The 18,982-nt window shown below is 32.6% G+C and overlaps 1 protein-coding gene across 3 annotated transcripts in view; it reads right to left on the bottom strand.

The window, feature by feature from the left end:
* Positions 1–2,997: 2,997 nt before the first annotated feature.
* Positions 2,998–18,982, bottom strand: part of KPNA5 (karyopherin subunit alpha 5) — a 57,061-nt gene continuing 41,076 nt past the window's right edge. For 2 of the 3 annotated variants that reach the window (XM_055262333.2, XM_055262317.2), the window contains 6 exons: positions 16,041–16,204; positions 13,943–14,021; positions 12,409–12,534; positions 11,674–11,801; positions 8,599–8,777; positions 2,998–6,239 (listed from right to left, as the gene is read on the bottom strand). In XM_055262333.2, the coding sequence (XP_055118308.1) occupies positions 6,052–6,239; positions 8,599–8,777; positions 11,674–11,801; positions 12,409–12,534; positions 13,943–14,021; positions 16,041–16,204 (864 nt within the window). In that variant the 3' untranslated portion in view covers positions 2,998–6,051. Of the gene's footprint in view, positions 6,240–8,598; positions 8,778–11,673; positions 11,802–12,408; positions 12,535–13,942; positions 14,022–16,036; positions 16,205–18,982 lie in introns of those variants that run through there. The other variant, XM_063620599.1, reaches the window with a different exon arrangement.

Genomic DNA, 18,982 nt, shown 5'->3' with positions numbered 1-18,982 from the left:
TTTATTCTGGAATTGTGACTGAAGGACAGTCATGGGGATTAAGAACAATGCTTTAAAAAAAATCTTGCTTCCCCCTTCAGTTAAATCATTTCCTTAACTGTTTCCTGTCACCGCTTTTTTGTTGTTTTTTGTTTGTTTTTTAACAGTAAATACCAGAACAAAGGTTTAATAATCTTCTTTTCCATCAACTGACTGCTTTTTTGGATGGTAGGCATTCTCTGGTGCACTGGCACAGAAGACTTCACCATGGAAGCCCATGCTTGACCTTTCAGTATGATCATGATATTTTTCATCTTGGTATAATATGGCTGCTGTGTCATCATCCTTCAATGAAAAAGTCTGTCATTTCCACCACAAAGACCAAAGTGAAAATATTTTCAAATAAGTTTCAACTATTTTGTTAAAGTTCACTTATCAAGTACTCTGAAAATGTCAACTATTGTTCTGTATTTTTAGCACATAAATGTACAAATTCTCATCTGAACCTTAAAAAGACATAATTCTAAATTTCTATGCACAAAATAATGTAAAAAACATATAAAACATAAAAAAATTGTCAGAACTATACAGAAAATTCAAAATCCACCAATCATCTTGGGAGATTTTAACACACCTCTCTTAGAAACTGGCGAATTAGAAACTAATGAATTAAGCAGACTAGTATGTAAAAGACATGAATCAATTAACAAAACACATTCTTTTCTTACACACGGGCCATTTCACTAAAACCAACACATACCAGATCATAAAGCAAATATCAATGAATTTCAAACTCATGTAATCACATTACAACTTAGAAGTTAGTGACATAATATTTTTAAGGTCTGAAATTTAAAAGTACATTTCTAAATGATTCATAGGTCACGAATAAATCATAATATAAACTTTAAAATACTTATAGCTGAATAACTTGTGGAATGCAGCTGAAATGGTACTTCAAGGTAAATTTTTAGCCTTCTCAAATTAAACATTTAACAACCTTAAGAAATTAGGGAAAGACTTAAGAATAAATCCAAAGAGAATAAAAGATTGAAAATCCTAAAATTAAGAGCAAAAACTAAGGAAATAAGTAAAAAGACTATAATCACTACAACTGAATTCAGCGAGAGTGATTGAGACAAAAAGGCACAAAGAAAACAATATGAAAAATGATCAAAGCCCACATTAAACAGAGATTTTAAAAAGAACATGGATTGGTACACTAACTTCTGCTTTAAGCCAAACTAGAGTAATAGGGACCAGGACAAAAACATGAAACAACAGTTTCCAGACATTAGACATCAGATAATGAGGAACTGTGATCTATGAAACAGAGGAAGCAAATTAGCTGAGCCCTATGACTGCTCTGTCTCTTACTGCCTAGAGTTTCACGATTGCAGGGCAAGGAAGGGAAATCCAGGTATAGCCACAAAGTCTCTGATTTGGGGAGAAAGAGTTAGGAAGCCAGGGAGGACAAAAGTAGAGTTCACAAGGTAGAGGCAGAGGAAAAGCTTGAGTATGATAAAAAATGGAAGATATAAAACAGATCCAAATGGGATTTTTAAAGATAAAATACACGTCTGATACAAAAAATACACTAATGGAATTAAGAGATTAGACACAACAGAAGACAAGATTAGTGAACTTGAAGACGAAGCAATGAAAACTATAGAAAATGAAAAATAACCAAAAATGAGCAAAGCATTAATAAGCTGTGTATTTCAGGCAGACTAATATAAGTGGAATTGGAAATGAAAAAATGTTTAAATAATTGCTGTGTTTCCAAATTTGATCAAAACTATAAATCCATGGATCCTAGGAAGCTCAGCTAACTCCAAGAACAAGAACTGGTTGCTTTGGGGTGTAAAATATGCATTTAAAACTTTTGTGTTACTCTCATGTGATTTAAAAAACATACTGTAGCCCTGCACTCCCTACTGAACACTTGAAATATGGCTAGTGCCAGTAAAAAAGTGAACTTTTGCTTATGGTGATGGCAACACATCTCTATGAATTTATTAGAAAATCCTATTTTTATTGCCCAAAGAAGAAACTTTGTACCCAGTCACCTCCCATTTCCAACTTTCCCCAGTCCTAGATACTAATTTATTTCTGTTTCTATAGATGTCTATTCTGAACATTTCATATAAATAGAATCTGATTTCTTTCACTTAGCCTAATGTTTTCAGTGTTCACCCATGTTGTTCCATATATCCATATTTCATTTTATTATTGAGTAATATCCCATTTTATGAATATAACATTTTATTTATCCATTGGCTGATGAACATTTGTTTCTACATTTTGACTATCATGAATTGATCCCTTTATCAAATGACCCTCTTTATCTCCAGCAATAAATATTCCTTGCTCTGAAATGTACTTTGATATTAATATGGCCACTCCAACTTACTTTTGATTTGTGAGAGCATGGTGTATCTTTTTTCCATCCTTTTACTTTTCACCAATTTGCTTCTTGAAAACATTTTCTTAGAGGCAAAATACGGCCTTACTTTTTTATTAAAACTGATAACCTCTGCACTTTAATTGGCATGCTTAAATCATTAGTAATTACTGTGATTACTGATATAACTGAGTTTGATCTTTCTTGCTATTTGTTCCATCTTCATTTGTTTTTTCTCTTTTTCTGTCTAGTTTTGTATTAGCTATTTTTTATAATTCTATTTTTTCTCCTTTGTTGGTTTTAGAACATAAATGGATTTTTAACCAATAATAGCATCTGTCTTTGTTCTGTTAGGAAATAACAATCTTAAGAAAAAATGAAATGGACACATTTATATAAATGCAATTTTAAAATATTTTATTTTTAATATAGTGTTGTAATATTTCATAATATTGCATACTGCTCAAGAGTTGGTTTATTTTGTAGGGTAAGAGTATCTTCTCTTCTTACTCCCCAGTCAGAATTTAAAGATATACTATCCTTTTAGAGCTCTAGTATATTGGCTCCTAAAATGTCACATTTCATAAAACAGTAATGCTATAAACTAAACTGAATAAAGATTAAGAACAATTTTATTTCACAGTTTCACAAGCAGCCAGTAGATTGCTGAATTGAGAACCGCAACAAAAAATTCACTAAGACTTTTTTATATTTATTTTTCCATAATGCTCCTTCTTAAAAGAAAAAATATAAAGGCAAAGGTAATATATGCTTCTTTTAGTCCTTTATCCAATAAATCAACCTTTGACTGCAAATAGGTTTTACAGTTACCAAATGATATGTTAGTTCTGTGCCAGCAGAATTTATTACTTTTTTGCTTTCTTGTTCTGGTGTTACCAGTAAGTTGACCAAATGACACTAAAATTTAAGGACACTATCACTTAAAACAACGTTTTGAAATAAAACACAGTAAAAAGACCACACCAGTGAGTCAAGTGCTTATAAATATAAAACAAGCATAATTGCATAGATTAAATAGAAGAAATTCAGATTCAGACAAAATAAAACACCAAATTTAATTAAATAAATGAAAAGGACTCTTTCAAGTATTTTCTTGATATTTGCATTAATGCTACATGCATTCCTCTTTATAATACTTTTTTTTTGGCATAGTTTCTCTTGGATTTAAATATAACAAATCTTAGAAAAGCAAGTTAAAAAAGTATTTTTCCCCCCACAAGGGCTAGTGAAGACTACCGAAAACACTTTTTGGAGCATTTTATTTATTTTTTTCTTATCTTTCTTTCTTTTTTTTTTCCTGGTCAGGGCTCTGCCTGATGAAATATTTTAAATGGTATACTTGAAAAGAGTAGCTATATTTTTGAAGAATTTTCATCACAAAGTTATTTGTTAGTCTTGATCCAATAAACTCATAACAATAAGCCAAGCCAAGCCAAGAGCTGGTCCCAACTGCTATACAGTGCTCTTTGCAATCAAATCTAAAATTAATTACCCAAGTAATATATTCAAGGAAATAAATATAACTGTATTTAAATGCTTATTAAGTATAATCATAGTCTGTAGAGATATGTTTGTTCTACCGGCAAAATTTAAGTTTCCTTTCATAGGTCATTCTGTGTGCATACATGAACACACACATATATATTATTTTTCCTTCTATAAGAACTATTTTGTTTGAAAAATTTGGCTTAGAAATTTATTATAGTGACTACAGGGTCCTCAAAATAAAAGGAGGCACAGCTGGTTAATGAATCATGCTGCATTATCAATTTTAATTGACTAGAAAGAGTAGAATACCCTGTCACCTGATACTTAGAACCATCTGCACCACAAAAATGTTTATTTGATGAATTCACCATCAATTTGGTAAGCTTTAATATAACTACCCTGTTTTTTGAATATAGATAATGCAAAGGAAAACAATTTTATACTCAACTATATATCTTCCACTATGAAAAAAGGGGCACAGATACAATCTTCTACTTAATAATAAAAAAGGGCTGGCAGATGCACTCAGCATTACGAACACCATTTAAACCTGTATTTTACAGCTGTAGGTTTTAAGTGTCTTGTCAAAAGCTTAGTTTCATGATATGTAATTTACAAAGTGACATATTCTTTAAAAGTACTCCTATATACATTTTCCTCTTGGAACATGCCTCTGATTTCCAGCAGAAACATTACAAATACTATCATAAATGAAATCTTTTTTTAAAGAATAGACCATGAATCATATCAAAATTGCCTTCTCATCTTAAAAAGAGTTGTAAACTAAGTTTTAAGTAAGTATTCTAGGTATATAATTGGACACGTAAATAGCCTACGTATAACTATAAATTAAAAGATTGAGTTCAACAGTAGTTGAGCTGTAACACACACACATATATTTGTATAAATAAATATATATATAATTTTTCTATTGAAACCTTTCTTTTAAACTTTGTTTGAAGGTTTTTGCTGTTAAATCACAAAACATACATATGGACCAATCTGACATGAATGTAATCTATGATTCATAACAAGCAGCAGTATGACCCTCTGAGTATTACTAAAAGAAAAAAGTCTATTATAGATTTGAACCATACTAAAGAATCTTTAGCAATTTTCATTATCATTTAGCATCCAAATGTTAAATGCATTTAATAAAATTTAACACATAATAAGGTTATTTCTTCAGGATAAGTTTGTCATTCAAGTACCTAAACTTACTATTATATAGAAAATGAAACTTTTCAATTACTGCTCTGAAAAATCAGAGAAATAATTAGTTATTATTTTAGATATGCAGCACTACTTTAGATTCATGATGACATCTCTGTCATGATGCTCTTTAAAACAATGAGTGAAAAACAATAAAACACTATTTCAAAAATGGTAGCATATTTGGCTGAAATACAAAATATACTAATATACATAGCACTTATATGTTAAAAACAGAAATATTTAAACATTTTGTAAAGTAATCTTTTTAATGTGTTCAACATGAAAAACAGCTTCTCCCTTCACAATTGCCACATTTTAATGGATTATCAGTACAATATTTCTTCTGTTTTATAAATAAATTTTATAGGTTTTCTGTTGCAATTTTTTGCAAAGTATAACCTACAGCACAGTGATATGTATAATTTAAGGTAATAAATATTTTCACATTCTAATTTAGCATTTGCATTATTTCATGCTTCTGAAGCTTTTTTGTATTTATTTCTGCTTCAAGATAGAGGTAGATTTAGTAAAGATTGGGTGTGTAAGACTTACTGCCAAAATGCAATTATCAATAGGTTTACTGCTAATGTGCAGTTTCTAAGAATGCTTGAAAAAATTCAGAATTACTAAGTAATACTTCACCAAAGTTCTCCTTTTCAAGCTTAAATTACTAAATAATTGCATATTCAATTATTCACAAATAGATACAAAAATCCAAACAATAGAAGATATAAATACAGGCATAACAAAACTAAAACAACAACAAACTACAATGAAAGGTTGCATCTGAATGGAAATTTTTGTTTCATTTTGCTTTCTAAAAGTGCATCAAATTCTCTTTACTGTTCTATGTAAAAAAACAAACATTCTTACTGACATTGGCAACAAAGAGGAGTTACCTGAAGCTACCCTTTTTAGCCATAAATTTTTTTTCCACCTGTAAGTTAAAGTTGAAATCCATCCATTGGTGCTTCCTGCTGCTGAAATATAAACTGTTGTTGGTTTTCATCCACCTGAGGTACAATGCTGGGGTCATCTTCTTCTACACCAAAGTAATGTTCAATCAAATCAAATGCCTTCTGGTAAATTTCCTGATTTTCATGGCTTTGCAAAAACTCAATTTTATCCAGACCTGTTATACAAAGTATATATATATAAAAACAAACTGTTACTACAATTTCAGTATATGTTTAAATCAAAATAATAAATGAACATCATCTATCACCTCACTGGCAATGGGGCTGCTATTTTAATCTAATTGTTGCACATATCGATAGCCATCACTTATGATTTATACTTCAAGAATGAGAGTATGTAGCAATGTGATATGAAGAAGGACCGTAGGCCTGGGAGTAAGATCAGACACCACCCTGCTAGGTGTGTGATCTTGGCCAGGTAAGTTTAGTTCTTCTGTTTCTCAACTATAAAATGGCAGTTTTAGATTAACTCCACAGGTCCTTTCTAGAGTAATTAACAAAGCCCAAAAAGGGAAAGCAATGAAACAAATTAAATGAAGAAACTAAAACACGCTGAGCCAGAGAATATCACTATGAAATAAACGTGTAAAATTTGCAAACCCATACAATAAAAAACATATGGCCGCTGTGCGATTTAAAAGAATTACAATTGAAACTGAAAGGCCTCATTTTGAAAAGGTAAGAAGAATCTATAGAAATCGATTTTACTGCTTATCAGAAAAAGCTCTACACATAAGTCTGGGTAGTGCTGAAAATACATTTCATTTAATTACAGATAAACGACTTCAATCAGATTATCATAGAATAAAAAAGCAGCAAAGCAGTCATATCTATACACAATCACAGAATAGCTTAAACCCTAGTCTAACTTGGGGTCAAAATAATGACTGTAGTAAGATAATATTCTTAAATCAGTGACTAATATCTTGTATTCAGGTAATGTCTTATCCAGTGATGTTATATAATTTGAAAGAAAGACAAAGTGATATCATGGGCTTTAAGAATCAAAAATAAAAGTCTGAATCAGCCATACAATGTAAGAGGACTTAATAAAGAAAAGTGAATATTTAATGCAAATAAAAGAAAATCAGTTTAGATTCATGCCTTATCTAAAATGAATTCCATATGATTAAGTTAAATGTTTTAAGAACCTAATTTTTAAAACTTGGCAAATAAAAAAATTAATTTTCATCAAATCTCTGTGGAGGCAATGACTTTGTAAAGTTTGAAAGAATAAAAAACCAGACTGAGTTATTTACATTAAACATAAATGAACATGGTATGTTTTATTAAAATAAAAGAATGTATTCAATGGATGATCTGAAAAATAGACCGAGGAAAAAGCCATATCAAAATAAACTACTATAAAATAAAATTCAAATTTTTACCAAAAAAAAAAAGTCAAATAGATAACCAGACAAAGTACAATAAATATGCAATTTGGATAAGGACATAGACTAACTCATGAAAAATACATATTACTATCTATAGGAAATAAACCAAAAATGTACATAAAAGCAACTTGGTGTACTATTTTACATCTGCTGAGTTAGCAAAATAAACAAAACAAGTATGAGGTTGTAGAACAGATTCATACAATGCCAGTGACACTGTCAGCAACAAGCCTTTGGAAGGCAAAATGAGAAGACATATCAAAAGCTTAAAAAGAAGTCAGTGCCCTAAGACTCAGCAACTGTATTCCTGAAAATTTATCCCCGGATATTAATTCCATAAAAGAAATAAGCATATACACAGAAAGATGCTTATTTTGGTAGACATAAAGTGATAAACTGGGAACAAACTAATGGTCAACAACAGGTTATGGTTAAACTTCCATTCAAATGGCTAAAACCTGACTCAATATGTAGCATTATGGCCAGACAATGGTGGCCCATATCTGTAATTCCAGCACTTTGGGAGGTTGAGGTGGGCGGATCACTTGAGGCCAGGAGCTCGAGACCAGTCTAGCCAACATGGAGAGACCCCGTCTCTGCTAAAAATACAAAAATCAGCCGGGCATGGTGGCATGCACCTGTAATCCCAGCTACTCGGGAGGCTGAGGCACATGAATTGCTTGAACATGGGAGGTGGAGGTTTCAGTGAGCCAAGATCACACCACCACACTCCAGTCTGGGAGATGGAGTAAAACTGTGTCTCAAAAAAAAAAAAAAAAAAAAATTACATATTTATATATAGTATATATATAACATTATGTGGCCATTATAATAAAAATTATGTAGAAATGTAAAATTTCTCCAAAATGTTAAAAAGTAGAGCATAAAACTATACAATTAAGTCAATGTAAAGTATTTGTGCATAAAGACAACGTTAAAGAAAAAGGTAAATAATAAAAATAAATTGTTAGGGTAATAAAATTACGGGTGACATTTTAAAACGTAAAAAAATATATACTGCTTTTACAACAAAAAAATTGTAGGGAACTAGAAGGGGAAAGTATCTATGACGGATAGTTAAGAACTGACTATAATTGCAAATTTTTAACTGATTGCTTACCATATGCTTCTTCAATGAGAGCACAGTATGGATTAATGCCTATTCCATTCTGCTTAGATTCTTGTTCTCCAAGACGTAAAATATTTTCAAGTCCATTTAAAGCCACTTGGACTATTTTGGAGTCCATAACAGTCAAAAGATCACAAAGTGGTTTAATGCAGCCTAAGGCTACCAAATACCTTCAGATTAATTTAAAAGAGAAGAAACAGGGAAAAAAAGATTTAAAAAGACTTAAGTACTGTTTGTAACAATGACACAGAAATATTTTTCATAGTGAAATGTTACATAAGCAATTAAGAAAAAGTATTCCTATACAAATGCAAACATTACACACATTTAAATTCTCACATAGGAAACTTAAAATTTTCTTTACTCACCTATTCTCTAATTTAACATAATTAGCAATAAATGGTCTTGCAAAGACTATAAAATACACACACAAACTGGTACTTGGGCCTGTTTTTCATGGTGCTCATCTGAGCACTAAACATAGGTTCGAAAAGTTTTTTTGTTTTTTTTTTTAAAGGCAAGCCTACACATACACACACGGAGGTCATATGGGGGTAGACAGAAATGGAAAGACAGAAGAGACATCTACATTAAACTTGAGAAAATTTCCCACAAAAACAATCACAGCTAATGTTCTGAAACATATGCTGTGTTTCAGAAGCATAGAAGGCCTGTAGGAACAAAACAGGCTCTCTTGTGAATAATTTTCATAAATAATATTCACAAAAAAATTCTTTAATTTCTGAATGTGTGTCCTTTTCTAGTTATTGGCTGGTTTTCTGTACTCTATAATGTAAATGAAGTAACTGATTTGTTCACTTGGCAAAAAGTCCATATTAAGTACAAAGGTTAAAAACATACTATGAAGCCAGGCTGTGTGCCTTCAAGTACCAATTCCACTCCTTATTAGTTGTGTGACCTTGAGCAATTACTCTGTCTCAGTTTCCCCATCGTAAAAATGGGAATAATAATAGTACCAACTTCAGAGTTGTTGTAAGAACACAATAGACATTTAATAAAAGTTTCTGTCCCTCTTGAAAAAAAGATGTATATACCTTCACCGGAGCACTCATTTGCCCTATACTGTACTGTAATTGATCAAAAATATCTGTTGAATGAATAACTGCCTCACAGTTAAGAGATTACAGGAGATAAAATACGTGAAAGTACCTGATACATTGCTGGTGCTCAATAACTGAAATGACTTACTTAGCACAATAACTGGCAATAGTAGGCACTCAACTAGTGGTATGGATGCATAACTTAATCTGTGATCAAGGTCTTTTCCCATATATGCAGACTTAATGAAATGATAAAAGTGGTTAGAAAAATAATTATCTCAGTTTGGATACTTAATCCATACTAATAAATTAAAGGAATAATATACAGAATAGATATAACCACGAAAATTAATTGAAAAAATACAACTATTTGCAGGTGAACAAACCTGCAGCCCAAATAAAATAAAAATAACATCAGCATTAAAAAAATATAAAATAGAACAAAGAAAGGGTCTTGATTTATTACTGCTTGTATCCATGACACAAAGTGGAAATACTGATGAAAGCAAAGAGATAGAATAGAAAATAAAAGGCAGAGACAGATGCTACCAATATACAGGGATACAAATTTGAGACAGCAAGATAATACTACAAATGAAGGCAATAAAAGACGACAATTTCACAATAGGTAGATTTCAAAATTATGTGATTTATAAAATAGCACTGCAATTTGACTTGTTTTATAAATTGAAAAATAAATCAAATATGCATTAGAAAATATTTTCTAAGAAGTCTAGTTTCATGGAGGGATCCTCCGAACAAGATGATTCTGTAGAAGCTTTTAATAGAGGTGTAAGTGAAACTTTGCAACGGGAGATAAAAAAAGAGTGAAAGTACATGATAAGAGATTCAGGAATCAATACTGATAATAAAAATTATGATGATTACAAATAATAACAGTAGCTATTCTTAATTATCTATTAGTTACTAATAATATGTTTAGGCGCTGTGCTGACACTTCAAAGACATAAATTTCACTTAACTATCAAGATACAGTCCCTCAGTTTCATCGGAGATTGGTTCCAGGACACCCTTCCTCTCAATACCAAAATCCATAGATGCTCAATTCCTTTATATAAAATGGCATAGTATTTGCATACAACCTATGCATATCTTTCCATGTATTTGAAATTATCTTTAGATTACTTATAATACCTAAAACAATGTAATTGCTATGTTACTAATTGTTGTATTGTGTTTTTAAATTTGCATTATTTTGTAGTGTTGTATTGGTATTTTTTAGTTTTTTTCTTTTTTTAATATTTTTGACCTGCAGGTGGTTGAATCCACAGATGCAAAACCCAAGGATATGGAAGGCTGACTATACTACCATTACTATTCATTACTGGAACTCATTTTTTAAAATGAAGAAACTAGATTAGAGGGGTTAAATGACTTTGTCAAGACCACACAACTTTTACTGAACGAGCAGGATTTGAAATCAGGCTCACTTAAAAGCCCATGCACCTATTATTTATGTTGTCAGCAGAATAAATAAATTTTAAAAGCCTAGACTCAAAAAGCTAATATAAAAAAAAGGTAACTAGTATAGAAAAATAAAAGTAAGATACTATCCATAGGCAAGGCTAACAATCAATGAGGAGCAGAACGTCACCATATAAACAATGTCTATTTCAATTTTATTTAAAGTGGCTATTCAAATTTATTAGCCATTTCTATACAATAAAGCTGTATTTTTGTGATTAAAAAATATTTAATGCCCATGATAGTGTACTCTGCAAATTAACATAGACCGTTCCCGTTTGGATTTTTAATCTCTGATTTTTCTTAAGCAGCCTATCAAGGAGAATGATGTTAATTATACGTTAAATGGAAAAAAAAAAAAAAACATTGTGAATGAGTAACTGATATAATACATGCTGTCATTTCATATTATCAAACTGACTTAGAAATAATATTTTAGTTCCATCAGTAAATAAAAATGTTTTATTTCAAATTTTGTCTCATTTACATTTAAAAAACAATTTAAAAGTTTATATCATACCTTATTTGCTCTGGAGTACCTCCTGATGTTGCATTAGTTATAGCCCAAGCTGCTTCTTTTCTGGTACGAAACTCTGCTTTCTGAAGAATCTCAATCAAAACAGGAAAAATATTTGCATCTATAACAGCCTGAGAGGGGAAAAAATATACAATCAGTACAAATACTGTTTCTAAAATATTACCAGCAAAAAAAATCTTGAAACTCAATGGCTTCAAAATGTCAAGGTTTTTGGAAATACCTTTCCAAGAATTTTTAATTTCTATTCTGTCGGCAAACTTTTCAAATATTTTTCTTTTTACATAGGAAATTAGCTTTTTAAAGACTGGAGAACAGCAAAATATAAATTTTAGAGATGATAAAGCACAAGTCATGTGACTGATCAAAATGAATAAGTAATCACTGACACAAGAAGCTTGATAGAACTCTAATAAATCATTAAAAGCTTTGAGAGGAAGATTATTGCATAACTTATTTAAAACGAATGCAAAAAAATATCTTTCTAAAGACAAACCATTATGTGTCAGGCACTGTGCTAGACACACACACACACTTGCTGTTCTTCACTAGAATACTACAAGTAAATGTTATTATTTTAGAGGAGGAAAGGCCATGTTCTTTAAAATACTTTTTCGGTATCTTTTTAAAAAGGAATCTTTTTTAGTAAAAGTGTCAACTTTTGTCCAAACTGGCTTCTTGGACCTTGCTGTTCTACTCTCAGATCTGAAGGGTAGTTACCTGAATCTGAGCTCTATTTCCAGCAGTGATGTTAGAAACAGTCCAGCAGGCTTCTTTCCTAATTGACTCCTTTGGGCTACTCAATAAATGTAAGAGACAGGGTAATGCAGAACAATTCAAAATTACCTAAAACAAGTTAGAAATGGAAACAAAAAGTTTTATAGTAAATAACCTATATGAAAACCTACTAATGAATTATTTAGCTGTACAAAAACCATTCTAGAAAATGAAATTAAGAAAGGAGAAATTCCTCCCAAAGTAAAACTTGCTGTCTTCTACACTTCCACTATTGATAAACCTAGTCTCGTGCCACTATAAGGAAGTGCCCTGTTCTCAACCCAATAAAATGAAAATCAGAGGTGTATCCTTCATATTTACAAATGTTCTCAGAGTTCAACTGATAAAACTGAAAAAAGATTTGGTGACTGAGGTCAGGATCCAACCTCTAGTTTTGCCAAATGAATTGGTGAAAAAAAAAAAATATATATCTACATCATACAGTCTGAGAAAATCCAATTCTACAACCATTAAAAACATTAGCAGGTAGAGTCAACTGGCTTCATAAAAATTTTTACTATCTTACTCTTCTTCTGTAAACAAGTATATTCTGCATTGTCCCTTTACATTCTTTATTCCATTGCAAGATTAATTATGTTCCTATATTCAAAATACTCTAATGATTTACATTAAATTCATCTGGTGAAGAAGTGTGGAGCAGTGTACTGGAAATCCAACTGAAAATTACAGTATATGTCTAGAATGGCATTTTCATTTAAAGAGCTATATTAAATGAGTAACTGTCAATTACTAAAGAGCAACTGTTTAATAACTTTGATTAGCATCCAAATAGGCCTTTAAAAGGATAAAATTGAAAGAAAATATGTAGGTTAGAATAAAAAATACACTGTAAGGCAGTAAACAAAGGAGAATCTAACGTGTTAAATAATTTAAGTTTCTATCTTCAAGAAAGATTGTGCTGGGCATAGTGGCTCATGCCTGTAAGTCTAACACTTTGAGAGGCCAAAGCAAGAAGATCACTTGAGCTCAGGAATTTAAGACCAACCTGGGCAACAGAGCAAGACCCTTTCCCTAAATAAATAAATAAATAAATAAATAAATAAATAAATAAGCCAGGTGTGGTGGTGCCCACCTGTGGTCCCAACTACTTGGAAGGCTGAGGCGGGAGGATCGCTTGAGCCAGGAGGACTGCTTAAGCCAGGGAGGTAAAGGCTGCAGTGAGCCATGATTGTACCACTGCACCCCAGCCTAGGGGAAAGAGCAATGTCCTATCTCTAACTAAACTAACTAACTAACTAAATAAATAAATAAAAAGATTGTAACCCAAATATGGCTGCAGTCAATCTTGACAGCACATCTTCTTTGACATCTCACCATCCTCCAAGATACAGATAGAGACACATACACAATTACGGTGATGCTAAAATCTTGATTAATATGTAATCAAGTTGTATGAAACATAAATTTTTTAAAGTCCTTTATGTTAACAATTTATGATACTCAAGTTTGAACTCACCTGTGTTTGAATATCATCACCAGTCACAATATTACCAACTGCCCTTAATGCAGGTGATACAACTTTATAATCATTGTGCCTAAAAATAATAAAAACATGAACCTAAATACTAGTAAGAATTTAAAATTTACACAAAAGTTACAAAAATACTACAAACTCCTGCAGGGTGTTCAGCCAAAGAGCCCATTGAAGTTTTACTATTTATTCTGATAATCTTTATAACAAAGGATCTAATCCAGGATCATTCATTACAGCCAGTTTTCATATCTCTCCAGTCTCTTCAGAATGGTTTCTCAGTCTTCCCTTGATTTTCATGATTTTGCCATTTTTGAAGATCATAAGTCCATTATTTGGGTTTATCCAATGTTTTTCATGATTAAGACCCAGGTTACATACTTCGGCTGGGGGATATCATAAATGCTATAATCTTTTCATTATATCCCGATCTGTTTTTTCCCATTATATTGGTACTGAATTCTGGTCACTAATTACGATGATGTCTGCCAGAGTTTTCCACTTTACCATTATTGTTTTCCCATTTATAATTAATATAATTAATATTTTGCAACAAAATACTTTGAGATAATGCAAAATCCCACTCCTTAACCTACTTTACCACTAGGTTTTAGCATCTCTTGATGCTTATTATTTGAAGTATTGGTAATTATTAGTATTATTACCAGTGATGTATTTCTAATACTATCATTCCAACTACATGCTTTAGTGTGAACTTATGGGTTTCATATTTTATTCAATAAAATACACATTAATGTAATTTATTTCAAAGCACAAACTGTCCCAGGTTTGGATAGTGAGAACCCCTTCAAACAGGCTTCTGTGTCCTTCTGACATCTGTCCATTACTTGAGCACTCATTACTTCCTGCTTTCATCTTACATTTTCTCAGTCCCAGCCCTGAAACCAGTCATTTCTCCAAGAATCTTGCTTCCTTTCAATGGAGAGTTGTGTTTAGAAACTTCGATTTGAACTTCAGTTTCCTCAGCTTATTAATGTAGAAGTGTTACTACTCCCAGGCCCTTCAAGAGGATGCACACACGCACTTACACACATGTATATATTTATTTCTATACCTAGCTATGTTAAGAGCCATGAGTTCAAACTGATATTTCTAGTTCTAATCTAAAATCATTAAACTATTCAGGCTTTCTCCTCTTCTATATTTTTATCTCTATTCTCTGATAACAGGAAATAGCTTCTATTTTCCTAACCTCCCTATATCAGCCAATCTTTTACCTCAGCTAGACTGGTACCCCATGATGTGCTGGCTCCAAGCCCTGTTCCAGCCTGCTTATCTGCTCACCCCAGTGTGTGTCATTATCAAGTTTGGGCCCTGATCCCCCCTGCTGAACCTGCATGCCCACCCTCCTCTGATGCTATCCTCATGCTGGGACCCCCAACTCCTTATCAGACCTATCTTTGTGCCATCTACCTTGTTTGGGCCTACAATGGCTTCTTGACAAAAGAAGAAAGGAAGGAAGATAATACAAAGAAGGTAAGAAGATGAAGTTATGAACTTACAATATCTTTTTAAAACAAGTTTTCTTAAACGTTTTTAACTTCTTTGTATAGAAAAGCTGTTCTTTTTAAGGAAAATAGTTATAACAGCCCAGCAAAGAGAAACATGTTATCTTTAATAGAGGTGAAATACTAAATGATTTTCACTACATAGACTTTTACTCAAACTAATTATTACAATGAATAATAAACTAGAATCTATTATTCATTCTGTGAGAGGAGAAACTGTGTTCTATACTTCATTAACAATGTCTCACACAACACCTTAGCAGATAACAGGCATTCCATAAATACTTATTAAATAAAGTTTATCTAATTCATAAAGAGATCACATTAAACTAAGGAAATTCATTTACAAAATAATTAGTCCCAACTATAGGACATAAGTTCCAAATTTTAGGGTCAACTTTCTAGGATTATGGCTATTCTGTTAAGTGTAGGGTCAGTAGCTTTTTAATTTTCCCTGAAGACAGTGACTCTTCAGATATTTACAAAGCTATTACTTGAATTGCTACTTTTAATCCAAATCATACAATTATTAAACATAAATTATTTATAGTTACATCAAAAGTTCCACCAATCTTCGACAGACTCCTGAATCAATGACTGCTTGAATTTTATCATTGGGTCCATCAGAGAGATAAGAAAGGGCCCAACACACGTCTGCTAACACATCTGGGTCACTGCTAAACAACAGTCGTGACAGGACATTTAAGCAAGGTGAAACCTGTAAGGGAAGAAAGAGCATAAATTTTTTCTCTATTTAAAACCAAGTTTCCTTAGAAAAATATAGAAATTAATTTTAAAACAAAAATTTAATGTTACAAAAATACCAGAAAATTTATATTGTTTTAAAATTATAATCAGATATATGAATATGAAGCTGATTATGACTACTATTAACGTTATATTGAATAAGATATGTAGTAAAATTTGTTTTAAAAAATAGTAAAATATTTGAGATCTCGTCTGTGTCTAAATCATACACACCTCTACAAAAAAAGCATACCAAAACTGAGAAGTTCAAATGTTCCAGTTAAGTGTTTGTTATGATGATCACAGAATATAATCTAACTTTAATAAGCCTCACTTTACTCATTACATGTACTTAACTGGAAATAAATCTAATAATCATTTGAGGAACTAAGGTACAGAAAGTACAAAAATAAATATATTTGTGAAGGGTACTCAAGTGTAAGTCATTAATAAACTATTACACTGATAAGAAGGCATGTAGCACCTAAGAACAGTGCCTGACATGGAGTAGGCACTCAAATGTTGGCTTTTTTTAATTCCCATGATCACTATTGATGCTATGTTCCTTAAAGTTGTTTTTTTAAAATCAGCAACCTAACATATCCCTTTGTCTTTCTCTTCAGTTAAGAACTATGTTAAGCTGGGTATGGTGGCTCACACCTGTAATCTCAGCACTTTGGGAGGCTGAGGCGGGTAGATAACCTGAGGTCGGGAGTTTGAGACCAGCCTGACCAACATGGAGAAACCCCATCGCTACTAAAAAAAAAAAAAAAAAAGAACTATGTTATATGTTATGTATCTCACAAATAAAAAGTGATGACATTTTTCTTACATGTTCTAATATTTTAGATGACTTTTCTCTTTACCCCTATTTTAAAGAATATCAGTATATAAACTATCCTCTTCTGAAAGCAGTTACCATCTCTGCTGGGCCTGTCCTCTAAAGATGATTTACAAGATTATCAGTATATAAACTATCATCTTCTGAAAGTAGTTACCGTCTCTGCTGGGCCTGTCCTCTAAAGATGACCCTAGGACTCATGTACACAAATCAGTTAGCTTACAAAATAGGTATGTCCATCTGTTAGTGGGCAAATAAAATCAGCACAACTGGATCCTTCTCCAACAATCAAGCTTCCACCCTTGCCAACCACCTCTTCCTTGAACAGAGAAATCAGGGTTTGTTTTTTTCTTTGTTTTGTTTTGTTTTTGAGACAGGGTCTTACTCTGTTGCCCAGGCAGGAGTGCAACCTCTGCTTCCTGGGCTCAAGCAATCCTCCAGCCTCAGCCTCCTGAGTAGCTGGGATTATAGGCATGAGCCACCATGCCCAGCTAATTTTGTACAGACCATGTTGGCTAGGCTGGTCTAGAACTCCTGTACTCAAAACAATCCGCCCATCTCAACCTCCCAAAGTGCTAGGATAACAGGCATGAGCCGTCACGCCCAGCCAAATATCAGGTTTTTAAAGCAAATATAAAGTATGTTTAAAAAAAATTAATATAGCTGACATATACCTTTTCACTGAGTTAAAAAACAATGAACTAATACATATTTCCAGTAGTAAGTGATCAAAGTAAAAACATTTCTGCCCCAGTATCTTCTCAGGAAAAAAAAAAAAAGGAACAGAAATACAAATTCCAACTTTGAAAAGGCCAGTAGACATTAATAATCCTGTCCACAATATATAAAGACAAAAGTGAATAAAGAAACAGTAACCGACTTAGAAGAGGAGAGAAAAGTGGAACCTTAATGCCAGGAGAGGGAACTACCAATAAGAGGAAAGCTAATTTATCTCCCCACCATCACCTCCAAATGCTTAGAAATCAGAGGCACCAGGTATCACAGACGGCAGGGGAAACGGTGCTAAAATAGAGGAAGAGATTAAAAATCTGATAAGAAGCAGGTTAGAGTTTGGGTCCCGACTACAAAGGTAGATGACTAGCATTCTCAGTGCTACCAAAGACTGGAAGTTTATTTGAAGGAGAAACTGGACAACAAAATGTGAATCACAGAAACAGAACTTTGGGATATAAAGCACAGTGGAGGTTGAAATGAAGCACTAGACTAAAAGTAGGAGATAAGTGTAAGTCTGCATACTGACTACTGAAAACCTCTAGCTCTCTTCCAATACTCAGTTCCCAGATGTTTATTATTTGTATTTTTCATTTTTGAGACAGGGTCTTGCTCTGTTGCCCAAGCTCGAGGTGCAGTGGCATGATCACAGCTCACTGCTGTCTCAACCTCCCAGGCTCAAGCAATCCTCCCATCTCAGCCTCCTGAGTGGCTGGGAGTACAGGCATGTGCTACCACACTCGGCTAATTTTTTTAATTTTTTTGTAGAGACAGGCTCTTACAATGTTGCCCAAGCTGGCCTCGAACCCCCGGGCTCAAACGATCCTCTCACCTCAGCCTCCCAAAGTGCTGGGATTACAGCATGAGACACGGTGCCCAGCTGCGGGATATTTAATAGCCAGGTATGTTACCTACTCTATACCTCAACCCAATCTACCCATCTTCCAGCAAGAGAATGGAAAATCTGTCTCTGAAAAAACTGAAGTCTCACAAAAGAAACTGAAATCTAGTGTTCCTCAAAGAAAATATGGTTTTGCTGCCCAATTATCCTACAATGAAGTCCATTTATACACTCATCTTCCAATCAGTTTTTAGTCTCTTCTGAAATTTGTTCAAAGATCACCAGATAAACGAAGACAGCCTCCAACATTAAAGTGATTAAGACAAACAAACCAC

The sequence above is a fragment of the Symphalangus syndactylus genome, chromosome 2 (assembly GCF_028878055.3).
Source record: "Symphalangus syndactylus isolate Jambi chromosome 2, NHGRI_mSymSyn1-v2.1_pri, whole genome shotgun sequence".
NCBI classification, from domain to species: domain Eukaryota; kingdom Metazoa; phylum Chordata; class Mammalia; order Primates; family Hylobatidae; genus Symphalangus; species Symphalangus syndactylus.
Note: the sequence above shows the minus strand (reverse complement) of the source record. Positions and strands in the feature narration are given on the sequence as shown.